We start from the raw sequence: 15,040 nt of genomic DNA, 5'->3' as shown, positions 1-15,040 counted from the left end.
GTCCCCGAGGCTAAGCGGGCCTGGTTAAGCGGGCGTGGTGTCCGGATGCGATGTTTGTTTACAATTCGGAAAAGCTCACCACCCCCGTCCTTCCCCCTCCACGGCGGCTAATCGTTTGTTTACCAGCGGTACATTATCATTGTTTACGAAAATAAATAGAGGAAAGCGTCTGAAGTTTGCTCCTTGAAGCCATGGGTGAGTATCTACACAATGGTTTTCTCTGTAAGCCGTTACTAATCGTTGTGGAACACGACAGATGCCTCGATTGTTAAGAGGTTGAACGATAGAGTGTACGATAAGAGAAAGAATGCCGCTAAGGAGCTGGAAGAACAGGTGAAAGTGTTTGTAAAGACTGATCCAGACAAGATCAATGCGATCATTGGTCAGCTGTCGAAGGACTTTGCATATGCTGTTCATAAGCCCGATGCTCGTAACGGTGGACTGATTGGACTGGCTGCAACGGCGATCGCACTGGGGCAGCAAGAGCTGGCTCAGCATTTGGACGATATCATCCATCCTGTCCTCGCGTGTTTTGGCGATCAGGATGCTCAAGTAAGGTACTATGCAAGTGAGTCGCTGTTCAACATTGCAAAGGTTGCAAGAGGTGAGATCTTGAGATACTTCAATGAGATCTTTGACGTTCTATGTAAACTTAGCGCGGACTCGGACGTGAGCGTCAAAAGCGGTGCAGACCTCCTGGATAGGTTGATTAAAGATATTGTCCATGATAATGCGTCAAGCTATATCTCGATCATACCAATGGATCCAGAGGGGGATTATAAAAGGGCAACACAAGCGACGTATACTTCAAATGGAGAGACTTTGCAGTTCCAGCCTCAACAGAATGCAAGGGCGTTTTCATTGCCGAAATTCATACCGCTTCTAATGGAGAGAATTAACACAATCGATCCATTTACAAGGGTATTTCTCGTCTCCTGGATCACAACGTTGAACGCTGTGCCAGACCTCGAATTAGTGTCTTATTTGCCAGCGTTTCTAGGCGGATTGCTGAATTTCCTGGGTGATTCACACACAGATGTGAGGGTAATTACTCAAAGTGCCTTGGACCTTTTGCTCCATGAGATTAGAAGAATATCAGAGATTCAAAAACTTGTGGAACAAAACATGGCACAATCCTCGAATGCAAACAGTGATGATGAAGGTGATGAAAAGAATGTAAACGATGACTCTTTACTCAAACACAATGGTGAACTGTACATCCCTGGTCAAGATGTACGTTTGGACTATCCAAAGATCCTGGAAATTTTGATTTCTCACATAGATGCCTCAGATGCAAAGATTCAAATCGTTGTTCTTAATTGGCTTGAATCGTTATTGGAGATCTCTCCAATGTCCTTCATTCCCTACCTATCCAAATTGTTATCCGTGATATTGTTGACAATGGCAAATAACGATAATTCAACGCTAAAACAGAACTCAAAAGATTTCAATTCGGCATTGATGGAGTTAATTAAAGACCTTGGTGAAGCAGAAGAAAAGAGGTTGAATTATTCGTCAACGATTAACCAACTCACGTCACATTTTTTAAACGAAAATGAAGAAACAAAGATGGCCGTCTTAGATTGGCTCAAGATGCTTTATCAGAAATCACCAGAACAGCTATTAACAAGAGGCGATGAGTTGTTCACCGTCTTATTAAAAGCGTTGTCCGACTCAAACGAACAAGTCATACATAAAGATTTACAATTGCTCTCTGAAGTTTCTCATTCAAGCGATGATAAAAGCTTTTCATACATAATGGTGAACCTCCTAGATCTCTACAAAAAAGATCAAAGGCTTCTGGAGACGAGAGGAAACTTCATCTTGAGAAAGCTCTGTATTTCTTTGGACCCTGTAAGAGTATACCAAACTTTGGGGAATGCACTGGAAAATGAGAAGGATATCACATTTGCAAGTATCATCATTCAGATTCTGAACAACAACTTAATCACTGCTCCAGAATTGTCTCCGCTAAGACGAAAACTTCGTAAAAACGATGACAACTGGGTTCTGTTTACAAGCTTATTCAAAGCTTGGTGCCATAATGCACCCGCAACTTTGGCATTGTGTCTATGGGCACAAGCGTACGAGTTAGCATATGCGGTGTTACAGATTTTTGTTGAGTTTGAGATTACTGTAAATACGTTGGTGCAGATTGATGTACTTGTTCAACTTTTAGAATCGCCAGTTTTCACAAGGGTAAGACTTCAACTTCTGGAACCAGAGAACCACCCATATTTGTACAAATGTCTCTACGGTATCTTAATGGTTCTACCTCAGTCGTCTGCCTTCTCTACTCTAAAGAACAGGTTGAACAGTGTTAACGTTATCACCAGTTTCCCACAAGTTGGACAAGAACGTTTAGATGATACGAGCTCCTTGAAATCAACTCATCACTGGGATGATCTCCTAAATAAGTTTAGCAAAGTTCAACAGTTGAAAGAGGATCAAGTCTTGGAGAACGCAACTTCAATTAACAACGTCAAGAACTTGCCCAAATATGATGTATCAACGCCATCTGTGGAATTGAGAACACCAACCGCAGACACTGATCAGTCGCTCAGTACACCAAAGCCAAAGGATTTGAAAAGTGCAGTGCGCAAAATATCAGGAAGGTCGTTCGTTCTTAAAGGATTCGGAGGTGATCGTTAAATCTACAGATATGTGACAGGTATAGAAGAACCTCATTGAAAACCTCAACCACCAAGCATTTGATCTCTGAAATGTGCTTGGAAGTTGACCCTTTTTTTAGTTTCCTTTCTTATAATTTTATTCTGGTCTCTCATCTCTATCAATTTTGGCTGTAGAATCTCCTTCTTGTACTCCATAGCTGTCAACTGACCAAACCTCTTATCAGCCGATGCCACTGTTAGTTGGGACTCTGTTGGAGGACGTGGTGATGGGATATGCTGTCTGTAGATCCTCTGCAACGATCTGTGACCCAGCCTTGAACCATTGGGCAAGTTCAACTCTGAAATCACCGGATCAATGGTGGCAATTGTGTAATTGTCATTCATACCGTTATCATCGCTGTCTTCACTTTGACTTCCTTCAGTTGGTGTATCAGCTTCACTATCCTCCTGGAATCCAACTTTCTTCTTTGACGATGATTTAACAGCGACTGCTTCAGTGCTGGAAAAGTCATAAAAGTCTGCGAATCTTGCCCTTTCCTCTTTAGACTCATACGGTAGTCGACAATGACCCTTCGATGTGACATGAGCTCTAATGCTCTCCAAGTTTTTACCTTGGAAATTGCAACATAGACATTCATTCTCAATGACAATGACAGAGATCAAGTACTCCAATAACCCCTTGAGATCTACTAAATATGACCGCTCAGGAATGTACAGGCCATGGCTCTTAAACATATGTGTAACGTTCTGTTCCAGCTCATTATGAGCCACTCCACAAAAGATACAGCTCGTGATTGGCTGCAATGGCTCTTCAACAAATTCGTCATCGCTCTGCAAGTTATCACTGTCATAGTCATCGGAGTAATCTTGGTCATCGTTATAATCCTCGTCGTCGGACTGCGTAGCCAGTTCAGATCCCGTATCAAAGTTACTGTCCACATCTGTATGTGTAGCAGGATGCGAATACACAGATTCTCCCATACTTAAGTGAGAGAAATCACTGGTGACACTAGCAGGGCTCACTCCTCTGTCTTCCAAATGGTCCTTGTGGAATCCATGAGAGATCTGGGAGATACGGCCTCTTGGATGGTGTTTGTTGATATGAAGACTCTTATCCTTTGGCTTTAAGACCTTAAATCCAAACTCGTCTGTTTCTTCCTGGTACTTCTGTGACTGCTGGACCTTCTCAGCATAGATAGCAGCATCCACAGGTGGCAAACCTGCAACTCTTCTTTTGAGGTTATACCTGTGCCAATCTGTCTTCATGTGGTATCTCTGCGCATCAGAATTCGGGAACTGGATAGAGCACGAGTTACACTTGAAGAAAGATGACGATGTTGTTATAGCACTAGCATCCATTTTAGACCTTTTATCGTTCTAAGCTCACCATAACTACTGTTCTTGTACTCCATCAATAGCCAGACGACCAATTTAAGTCCGGATAGTCTGGTACGGACACGTCCAATAGCTTTAGCGGATTTCAACAGCTCATTGAGTATTCAGCTACAAGGCCCAATAGGAAGGCATTCTACAAGTCAGTGGTATACATAACCTTTTTGTGTAGATTAAAACATGTTCGATATGAAACGATCAACCAGCATTAGCAGCAAATAGAAGTTTTCTTAACGGTACTTGTTGAAACCAATGTCCTTGGCCTTCTCTCTGAAACATTGACGACACAAGTTCAAACCGTACTTTCTGATCAAACCAGTGTGAGAAGAACAGACTCTACATTGACGAGAACCCTTACCGTAGTTTCTTGGGTGGGAGAACCAAACGTTTTCGTGAGCCATTTTGCTATAGTCCTTGAGTTAGTATTCTGGCACTCGAAAATTGACTGTGCGGGTGAAAGAAGAGGTCGATTTCCATGGTCTGCTATGTGTCCTTGAAGTAGCGTTGGTCCTTAGAGGGTGTGTCCTATCTCACCTCCATGGATTGTTCTTCTTTATTCACTATATTCAAACATCATTTGGCTTTCCTTTCGACTGTCTTCACGTCTGTGGTCTATTGTCTGGTATCCGTCACTAATACAACACGTTCTTGCTGGTCTTTCATGGATATACCTCTTATAGACCAAATATATCTCTCGCTCTCTCTTTCAAACCCGCATGTCATCACTTTCCACTCACATTAACTGATGTCTTAACCTTTTGGTGTTGGTAAACTAAACCTGCTACTGAGTCTGTTCGATGTTTGAATTGTTCAGTTTGTTGAAAGAGTCCCACACACACAGCGCGCGCCAGGGAGTGCCACTGGCGGGCTCATAGCAAAAATTTCGCGGAAGCCCAACTGAAAAATTTTCATCGTCACAGCGAGGAAAAACCTATGCTGCCCTATGTGTAGTCACGTGTATGTTTTAGGGCTTGAGCGATGACCTGGTTGTGAGCCCTGCTTTCTCATGCATTTTATTCGATGAAATTTTTACTGCGGTATCAATTGAGAAACTAATATTGGAGGTTTTGCTACAAGACATTGACTCTACAAGCTCGTTAGCTAACTACAATGGCTGGTCATTCGCATAGATCAACCGTTAAGAACGGTCACAAACCATTCAAGTCAAAACACGCATCGAAGGGCTCAATAAAGGCGAGATATAAGGGTAAAATTGAAAAGACATCTAGTGTTCAAAAGGTCAAAAAGGGACACTCCAAACTTGAAAGAAAGAATTTGGCCAGACAATTGAGAGATCAGAAGATTCTCCAAACGTCAGAGAGTAGGAAACTATTTGAGGGATCTAATGGTGCGGAAAAAATCATCACTGTGATTCCATTGACTGAGGATGTGTCTGCAGAGTCAATCGTAAATGAGTTGATCGATGCTGCTGCTTTGCCAGGACAAGATAAGTCCATGATCCAATCACCTTCCGTTACCTCAGTAAAGATCCAAAAGTTCAAAAGTAACTTAAAGTTCATCATCCCTGATTTTAACGATTTCATCTCCATCTTGGACGCTGCTAAGGTGGCTGACTTTGTCGTTTTCGGTCTCTCTGGTACATCTGAAGTGGAACAGGAATATGGTGAACAGATCATCAGAGCCTTAGAACTACAAGGTATTGGCTACACAATGGGCGTGGTGAACAACCTGTCTAAAGTTCATCCAAAGGAGAAATTCCAGGCAGATGTCAAACAGTCTCTTGAGAGTTATTTCAAACATTTCTTCCCAACTGAAGAAAAGATCTACAATTTGGAAAATGCGTCCGATTCATTGATAGCAATCAGAACGTTGTGCCAGAAGTTCCCCAAATCAATAACATGGAGAGATTCCAGAGGCTGGTTAGTTGCTGACCAAGTCTCATGGGAACCTACAAATCCAGCTGTGTCTCATGAAGGTTTGGTTAAAGTGGAAGGTATTGTTAGAGGTATTGGTTTCAACGCAAACAGATTGATTCACATTCCAGGTCAAGGAGATTTCCAAATTGAACGTATCGAGAAGATTACGAGATCCGAAGTTGAAGGATTCACTCCTAATGAAAACCAGGAGTCGCTGGAGGAATTGGCTCCTCAGGAAATGGATATGGAGGATTGGGAAGATGAAGAACATCAAAATTACAACCCAGATGCTATCAGATATGATGATGACTATGAGTATGTTCCTGAACAGCCAAAGAAGCTCAAGCTGAACTTGCCAGAAGGTACCTCTGATTACCAAGCCAGATGGTTCCTCGAGGATGATATTGTTGAAGGTGAAGATGATGATGATGAGAGTGACGATCAAATGGATGAAGATGGGATGGATGACGACAATATGGATGACGACGTCTATTCAGAGCAAGGCCAAGATCCACAAGATTTACAAAGTGAAATGTTTGTTGAGCTCAATGCTGAAGAGGAGGAACGTCAACTGCAGATGTTCCGTGATAAGGAGGAGGAAGATCGTGAATTCCCTGATGAACTCGAATTGCTTCCTACTGAGTCTGGTAAGGAGAGACTCAAGAGATACAGAGGTTTGAAGAGTCTATATAACGCTACATGGGATTGTGATGAATACGATCCAAGATCGCCTAGCGAATGGAGAAGACTCTTACGTATCTCAAACTTCAAGGCTACGAAAAACAAGATCCTCAAGTCATCTATCGGCGAGGCCCAAGCAGTCGCTGGTTCCAGGGTTAGAATCTACCTAAAGGCACCAGAGTTTATCGTGTCAAAATTCCCAAACCCATCAGTGGCACCGTTCATCATCTATGGATTGCTCGAACACGAACATAAGCTTGCTGTTGTGAACTTCTCCATTCAATCCTGGGAAGAGTACGATAAGCCAACACCATCAAAGGAAACCATGATTGTCCAGTACGGCCCAAGACGTCAAGTCATTAAGCCTGTGTTTTCCGACGCATCAAACACTCCAAACAATGTTCACAAGTATGAAAGATTCTTGCACAAGGATGCTCTCTGTGTTGCAACAGCTATTGCACCAGTGACATTCACTAACGCACCTGCCATCTTCTTCAAACAGACCTCTGAATCTCCAAGAAAGATCGAATTCATTGGCCATGGTTCTTTCCTCAATGCAGAACATCAGAGAGTTTTGGCTAAGCGTGCTGTCATCACTGGTCACGCCGTGAAGATCCACAAGAGAGTCATCACAGTGCGTTACATGTTCTTCAACGAGCACGATATCCAGTACTTCAAGTCTGTCCCACTCTTTACAAAATCTGGGAGATCAGGTTTCATCAAGGACAGTCTGGGTACACACGGTTACTTCAAGGCAAACTTTGACGGTAAGATCAGTTCACAGGATGTTATTGCAATGGCCCTCTACAAACGTGTCTGGCCAAAATCATCGGTCATGTGGGCACGTTGATCCTCTAATATTACACTTAAATATATATAATGGCTCCGCAATCTGACATGTTGTAGCCCTAGGTATTGTTGCCCTTACCGATGATAATTCCCACGATAAAAAAAAATTTCTTCAGTACAAACTTTTCTTACCTTTTAACAACTTTTTTTCCTTTTCCCCAATCAAAAAGTAACTGGAAACATTTGCCACGATGGATTAGTGTTAATTATCAAGCTATTCCATTGCCATTTCTGGGACAAGATCCCAATAATGACCGTTTCCTAGACAAATGCTAAATATTCCTGGATAGGAAGTTTGAGATTCGATAGTGGGTCTTGAATGTCGATGAAAGGACACATCTTTTTTTTAGCTTGCAATTGTTTAGAATGAATAAACGGTGTGTTTATGCTGAGGATCATCACGTTAGTGGTGTGCTGTGTTAAGCTATATCACAGTCTAATCTGAGAATCTACCCCTTCGCCTTCGTAATCTAGATTCAAAGAAAAGTCCTCGATGCTGAAATCGAAGTTTGCGATGGTTTGTAATGTAAGGTTACCGTTGATTGACTTTCGTAACAACTCGGCAGCTCCTGGTTCAATTGTTATAGCAATCCTTCTTGTTGTTGACACACCTGGGGGTAAAGTAATCTGGGTTGGTGTATTCACGTTTGCAACCTCGATGTCCTTTGAAAAAACCTTTGCACTGTTGATCTTTATCAGTGCAGGCTCATTATTCACAGGGTTGTAAGCCGTGATCTGGACTTCTGAGCTCATCACATGGAAGATCGTACCCAAAATGAATCCGTTGTTCCCATCATTGTGGAAGCTTGGCACTGTAAATGGTAGAGATAGTTCTGATAGAATGTTTGCAATGTGAGCACTCTTGCATGAATCATTGTGACCTGTGATAATGATTTCTGGCTTTTTTCCTGAGATGTATCTACTTAACAGCTCCTCAAGTGCTTGCTGACTTTTATCTGATGAGGAATCAAGTCTCAAAATAGTGGTTAATTCCGTAGAATTGTCTGCCAATAATACAGTATCGGATATCTCAATATTACCGACGATTGTGTTATTGTATGCGATCTTCATATTCACAAACTGGATACCAGCACTTACAATGAAGGGATTAGTGACCATCATGTTGACAAACAATCTAAGATTGGTTGATGTGGATGAGGTGATGTAGATCAAATCATGAAGTTTTATCTCGACATCATCAATAGAATGTTTAATTCCATGGATTGTGATGTTCGATTCATACTCCACCTGCTGAAAGATCTTTGTTGATACTGGTGTGACCAAATCCATATCCATCTTGGCTTTAACTATTGTTTCAAATTTGTCACCATCGAGAAACTTTTTAACCAATTCAGCTGTTAGATGATCATTAACTATATCGATCATTGCACCTTGGACAAAAAGGTCTATGATCTCCGAATATGTTTCAGTTTGTTGCCAACTGTGGAGATATATCTTCAATACGATCTCATTTTTGTATACAATACAAAGGTCGCCAAGCACCTTCTTCAAGTTGAACAGTTGGTTCTTATAATTTGGCACTGGAAGATCCAATATCAACTCAAATTGTGCACTTAACTCTGGTAAGATCTTAGCGTCATTAGCTACCATGATACTTGCAGATGATAGGTCATAATTCAAGGGCTTGTGGTGTGCTCTAGTGAAAGCCTTCTTTGATAACGATATTGGCTGGAAGATGCTTGTGATTATCAGGTACAACCACTTTGGCAAGTTTGCGTTTGCTTCCGAGTTGACTCTGGCAGAGACGAAAACATTTGTACTGGATTCAAGAAACTTCTTCAATGATCTGTTAATAGGGGATAACCCATCGGGACAATGCCGTTCCAAAGATTTATCGAATCTTGGTACACTAAGGGAAGCCCTTATAATCGTTGGTTCTCCATTTTTGAATTGTACCTCTTCCGTGGTTATACTTGCAGTATATATTATATTGTTGAGGCATCCAGCACTGTAGACGTCCCAGTCGATCTTACCAACATAAGTATTCACAGGTACACTCAAGCTTTTTAGACCCACTTCAACTGATGATTGGATGGATTCACCTTCTATGGAGACATTGTATGACTTCAATGTATAATCGAAAAGTCCTGACTCAGTATTTGAAGGAATTGTTATTTGCCTTTTCTCTTTAACGCTGTAGGTCCCTAATGGGACCGATTTGCTAACGTAAAATCTTGAGTTGAATACAGCAGAGATCTCAATATCTTGCAATCGACTGACATCTCTCAAGGCGAGATATTGAGAATAGACTTTGCTCGTATCATATGGGTTGATCTCAACTTGTATAGGTATGTGGAAAGAGTTGATACTCCCTTGGGTAAAATCAATGGTAAGTGGTGGTAAAAGGCAACTCACTGGATGATAAAAGTTCTCATCGTCGTACTCTGGCAAATTCACAAACAGCTCAACCCCCTTCTCATTTGTTTGTATCGTCAATTCACCAAGTAACATGGTCAATGGGATGAAAATACTCCTCAAGAACCAGCCAAGCTTCCCATAATCTATGCTGATCATACCCTGCACATTCACCAACAAGCCTGTATCTGTTATATTCGAGACTTCAACGCCGCTAATGTGGACATAAGAGCTTTCATCAAACACTTGTGGACCTTTGAATACAACAACACATATCACCACGATAAGCCAACCCACGAAGAGCGTCAATGGCACTGCTAACAGCTTGTGGTTCCTGACCCCGTTACGCAGAGTAACCGCCGAGGTCCTTAGAAACGGTAGCGTGTACCAAACTGAGGCCAACGATGGAATGATACCACCAGCTTTTGAAGGTGAAACCTGTCCTGTTTGGAGCAAGGGCGTTTCCTCGTCTATGGCTCTGCCGCCCATCTGGTTCAGTGAGGAAGGCGGTAGAGTAGGCTCACCTTCCAATGCGCTCATCTTCCTGGTTCCATTTGTCAGTGCTTCTCCTTCACAATAAGCGCCCCCATAGAAATGATTGGCTGGAACCATATACTCACAAGCAATTACCAAAAGTACACCAAATATGATACCTCTTTGACGAATGTCAACAAATGTTTGTTATGGATGGTGATGATTTCCATGATTAACCGTGGATGACTGCTTATCAAAGAGTTGACACATTTATGGTAAGGGCCACACGGATGACTACATTGCTAACAATGATATATGGATGGAATCATTTAATACAACAGCTATGGGTATTTATAACTTTGGATCGAAGGAGATGCTCCCTTCTAATGGAGCCGGTGCTGGAGTCAAGTACAATCTTGCTTGCAGTTCGCCAGAACATTTAATTGTCTCGCCAGTTGGGAATCCTTCAACGGTTTCGTTATCGGTACCAGCTTTGGCCAACAAGTTTACAATCAACTTTGATGTGCCATTTAGGACAAACTTGTCATAGTACGTCTCTGTCTCTTGCTTCGTGATGCTCTTCAAATGTTCAACTGCAACTTCGTTGGACAAGAAGTCATAGACACCGTTAGAAATGGCAGCAGTGTATCTTGCATTCTCCTGGTGGAGGTTCTTCAACGACTCCAGTTTCTTATGAATCAACGCCTCCTTGTGATGCTCAAACTTTTCAGCTGGCATCTCCTTCAGTGTTACCTGGAATAGCTTGAGGAAATTGGCAATTCTAGACTCTAAGTATGCTGCGTTTCTCTCACTCTGGATGATGATTCTCAGACCAAAAGTGGTTCTGGTTTCAAGCAATCCACTAAACACAATGTAACCCAATTGTTCTTTGGTACGGAGAATATCAAAGGCTGGCTCCTTGATGATTTGGGCAAGTAGTTCCACTTGAGCATATTGACGGCTGTCACGAGTTTCACCTGCTTGGATAAAGTATTGGATGCATGTGTTTGTATTGTTTTCATCTGGCAACAACAGTTCGTATCTGAAGGTCTTCTCTTCAGGTAAGATATAGGATCTTGGCTTGAATCTCTGTGCGGAGAACAGTGGGGCAAATGACAAGCTTCCGGTGATCAGCTTTGTAATTTCAAATGCCTCTTGTTCTTTATAGTTACCAATGATTAAACCTTCAACAAATGCTTGCTTAAAAATTCCAGGAATAAATCTCTCAATGTCTTCAAAGGTTGTGTTATTCACAGCTTCAATCATGTCATGAGTGGAAAACACCTTTTCGTTCACCAAAGTGGAGAAAACTGTTGTTACTTGATTATACGGTGGTTTATACTCAAAGTTCTTCAAGTTTCTGATTCTCTTTTCTTTGATGACTTCGAACCTGTGCTTCTGAGGTTTGAATGTAACCATTGCCTCGAGAACCTCTTGAATCAAGACCGACAACTTCTCATTGTAACCGTCAAAGCTCAACACTAGTCCTTCCTTGCCTGTAATCAAATTGAAGTGTAGCATGGCAATTTCAGCATTGTAGGATATATCAATGAGAGCATCTTGCAACAGCTCTGAGAAAAGCGTCGTCATAGCATTTGCACTTGGGGTTCCGGTTGTAGCAGGCAGGTTCAGAAACAATTGAACACAAGCCTTTGGAACCCAAAATTGGTCATCTTTCTTAAACCAGAATCTGAACTTGTCGTCATTTTGCAAAAGTTTTGGCTTCTTCAACGGTTCTTGAACTTCAACTCTTTCAACGTCAAACTTTGTTGGGATGAACTCGTTTGGTTTAGGGAATCTTAGCTCAGGGTTAGGAGATGGCTTGGATAATTTTGAAATGAACTCAGGGCTTAAATCTTCCACTGAGTACTCTGTTCCGTACCACTTTTCAGTCTTATTTGTATCCACAGATTGGGAAACCAAGGTAACTCTTAGATTGTCAACAGTCAATGAAGAACCAAATTCTTTGATCAAAGCTGGGTCATATCTTCTCATGACTCGTCTACTCAAGACGTAATCATCCGGAACGTAGTCCTTTTGCAAATCCTTTGCCAAGCTTGAAACTGTGGATGAAGGGGAGCTTTTTTGCTTGAACTTGAAGTTCATCTCACTAATCTCTTTCAATTCTTCATAGATCCATTGATGAGGTTCTTCGTTTCTGACAATTTCCAAGAACTGGAAAATGGTGTATAATACATCTTCGTAATGTTGCAAACCCTTTTCAGTCAAATCAACATCGACACCGAACGTTGCATTACCCTTAGAGATGGTATATCCACCAGCTGATAAGGAGTTTGCCCAACCTTGTTCTTTCAAATATGCCAAAATAGACCCATTTCCTTCATGTCCAATCAGATGGCTGAAATAATGAGAAGATTGAACGTCCCAACTGTTGTCATGGTCAGGAACAGAGAAAGATAGTCCCAACTTGTTCTTTGACATCACCGGTTTCGCCTTAATCAATTTCTGTAATTCATTGTGGGTGAATACTGGTGCATCAAACACCGGCTTTGCAGTATTGTAGTTTGGCACTGTGGTGAATTTTTCCACGACCCATTTCTCCAATGTTGATAAGTCTTCTCTTCCAATAACAGCTAGTTTCATCAAGTTTGAAGAGTATGACTCTTTGTAAAACTTGAGAAGTTCATCTCTAACGTCAATGCCCTTGCCCGCCGGAATCTCGCCCAAGGTTTGCAAATTACCGGTGGAGAACTTATGATAGGGATGGCTTGGGTTGGACAGAGACTTGTCTAACTGGTACAATCTCCAGGTATCGTTCTGTAGGTTCTTTTTGTTCTCAGAGTCAACAGCCCTGATCTCACGGTCCTTACAACTTGGATCAAACAAAGGGGCAATGAAGAACTGAGAGAATCTATCCAAAGCTCCCTCCAAATACTGATGGTTCACTTCAAAGTAGTAATTGGTATCTTCAGCAGCTGTGTATGCGTTTGAGTGACCACCATGGTTCGACAAGTAACTGGAATACTCATTCTCATCTGGATACTTCTCAGTTCCCATAAAGAGCAAATGCTCACAAAAGTGCGCCAACCCAGGCAAATGTTCGTAGTCACTAAAGGCACCGACATTGACATCCAATGCAGCAGCACTCTTATCAGCCTTTGGATCACTAATCAATAAAGCTTTCAACTTGTTGTCAAGGGTGATGACCTTGTACTGTCTATCGTCCAAGTCGGGCTTTTCGATACCGTTGGACTTGTTAAACGTCATGATAGACCTGTTGTGAATGGTGTTGTTTAAGATAGGTGACGATTGATGGTTGAAAGATTTGTACAATATCGAAGGAGTGTTGAATCTCCAGCTCTTCATCAGCTTGTCTGATTACTCTAAAGGAGGAAAAAGAAGGCAGAAGGTGATAAATGCTGTTTGCCCAATCTGCTTGATTAGCCGACGAGAGAAATTGATCATCTGTACCTAAATCCCGAGGTCAGGGTTTGGAGGAGGGGATTCACCTTCCTGATTAGTAAATCTGTACCGGTGTCCAGGTGTTTCACCACTGGGCGTTATGAGCGTTTACGTACCCTTGGGGTCACATTTGTCAGTTGGTAGAGGACATTTATATATGGGAAATTGGAAAGAATCTGGAGTAATGACGTCTATAAGACGTGAGCTAATATCCTATTCATATTTGTGTACGAATATCGTGATTAACAATGTAAAGAAGGTCAAATATATGGCTTTGATTTGTTATCAGTAATACTCAGTATTTAAAAGAAAAAGGTGAGACCATGTTATACTATGAAATTCAGACATCAAAATAGTAATACCATAAAATCCAATTGATACTCAATTATTACAATAATTAGAAATTCTTACTAATATCATGGCAAATAGAAGCATGAATATTATGCAGCCTACTTAGAGTCTACAACTATATATATCTTGCGGATTCTACACAATGCCTGGTTACATATAACACCCGGACACCACCTTCGATCCATCATAGTTTCCCCGTCTCTTCATCGTTGATGCTCGCCATCAATGTTCAATTCAATGTGCTTCTTTCTCTCGATTGATGACTGATATTCTGTACACATCTCAAAGCCATCAACAAAACCCAGAAAGTCTTTTGGTGCGTTAATCAAAGAATCATCTCATGTCACTGCTGGGGTTAACGTGTATTTTGGCGTGTGAGCTGGAAGAAGACACTGGAATTCGCGAAATATGAGCTGAATCAGCTCGCTCGTTTCAAAGCACAACATCCACATCAACTTCAAGAACTCAACGTTGGCTGTTAGCACAATCCCCACAAGGTGAACGTGAAGAAGGAAAGCGATGTTTGGACTCGGAAGACTCTTTTATGGTGAGGCGCTTCAGTTGAATAGGGAACCAGAACGCGATGCACTAACATAAACACCAAGTTATTCTTTTGCTAGTTAACGCAGTTGCTGTGCTCAATGAGGAGAGATTCCTGAACAGGCGTAAGTAGCAATACCGTAAATAGCCAAGCATCCTCTCTACGTGTACTAACGAGACAGACTCAGTCGGGTTTTTGAATAGCCAGCCTGCTTTTGGACAGCCTGAAACAACCGCTCTAAGTAGGCTAATGAATATAGTGTCATCAGTACAGACTGTTATGAGAATGCCGTTGATCATTGTCAACGTGGTTGTCATCTTGTACGAATTGATCTTGGGTTAGCGTTGCTACTATCCTTTAAGCAAACAGGTTCGATATGTTCTATAGATTGATGGATTTCTAATGATGAGGAGGAATATACATGGGATTAAACAAGGAAGATT

General features: G+C 41.7%; 7 protein-coding genes across 7 annotated transcripts; 4 read left to right on the top strand and 3 right to left on the bottom strand.

The window, feature by feature from the left end:
- Positions 1-191: 191 nt before the first annotated feature.
- On the top strand, positions 192-2,652 carry VAC14 (Vac14p; the record flags this gene model as incomplete). Its single annotated transcript, XM_020213687.1, has 2 exons — positions 192-195; positions 257-2,652. 2 exons carry the CDS (start codon positions 192-194, stop codon positions 2,650-2,652), a joined length of 2,400 nt encoding a protein of 799 aa, XP_020070656.1.
- A 44-nt stretch (positions 2,653-2,696) lies between these two features.
- Positions 2,697-3,992, bottom strand: REH1 (Reh1p; the record flags this gene model as incomplete). The annotated part of the gene is made up of 1 exon (XM_020216869.1): positions 2,697-3,992. One exon carries the CDS (start codon positions 3,990-3,992, stop codon positions 2,697-2,699), a length of 1,296 nt encoding a protein of 431 aa, XP_020070655.1.
- A 170-nt stretch (positions 3,993-4,162) lies between these two features.
- On the top strand, positions 4,163-4,803 carry CYBJADRAFT_87231 (uncharacterized protein). The gene has a single exon (XM_020217980.1). It carries the CDS (start codon positions 4,564-4,566, stop codon positions 4,765-4,767), a length of 204 nt encoding a protein of 67 aa, XP_020070653.1. The 5' UTR covers positions 4,163-4,563; the 3' UTR covers positions 4,768-4,803.
- On the bottom strand, positions 4,170-4,792 carry CYBJADRAFT_167646 (40S ribosomal protein uS14). The gene has a single exon (XM_020215012.1). It carries the CDS (start codon positions 4,424-4,426, stop codon positions 4,256-4,258), a length of 171 nt encoding a protein of 56 aa, XP_020070654.1. The 5' UTR covers positions 4,427-4,792; the 3' UTR covers positions 4,170-4,255.
- A 296-nt stretch (positions 4,804-5,099) lies between the features above and the next one.
- TSR1 (small subunit rRNA maturation protein TSR1) lies at positions 5,100-7,481 on the top strand. The gene has a single exon (XM_020215011.1). The coding sequence runs from the start codon at positions 5,136-5,138 to the stop codon at positions 7,431-7,433; it is 2,298 nt and encodes a 765-aa protein (XP_020070652.1). The 5' UTR covers positions 5,100-5,135; the 3' UTR covers positions 7,434-7,481.
- A 2,197-nt stretch (positions 7,482-9,678) lies between these two features.
- Positions 9,679-13,510, bottom strand: STE23 (metalloendopeptidase; the record flags this gene model as incomplete). The annotated part of the gene is made up of 3 exons (XM_020216867.1): positions 9,679-9,765; positions 10,820-10,881; positions 10,909-13,510. The coding sequence occupies 3 exons, from the start codon at positions 13,508-13,510 to the stop codon at positions 9,679-9,681; spliced, it is 2,751 nt and encodes a 916-aa protein (XP_020070651.1).
- Positions 13,511-14,521: 1,011 nt separating this feature from the next.
- Positions 14,522-15,037, top strand: YOS1 (Yos1p). The gene is made up of 3 exons (XM_020215010.1): positions 14,522-14,603; positions 14,662-14,721; positions 14,785-15,037. Exons 1-3 carry the CDS (start codon positions 14,576-14,578, stop codon positions 14,937-14,939), a joined length of 243 nt encoding a protein of 80 aa, XP_020070650.1. The 5' UTR covers positions 14,522-14,575; the 3' UTR covers positions 14,940-15,037.
- The last annotated feature ends 3 nt before the right edge of the window (positions 15,038-15,040 follow it).

This window comes from Cyberlindnera jadinii, assembly GCF_001661405.1.
Source record: "Cyberlindnera jadinii NRRL Y-1542 unplaced genomic scaffold CYBJAscaffold_6, whole genome shotgun sequence".
NCBI classification, from domain to species: domain Eukaryota; kingdom Fungi; phylum Ascomycota; class Saccharomycetes; order Phaffomycetales; family Wickerhamomycetaceae; genus Williopsis; species Williopsis jadinii.
Note: the sequence above shows the minus strand (reverse complement) of the source record. Positions and strands in the feature narration are given on the sequence as shown.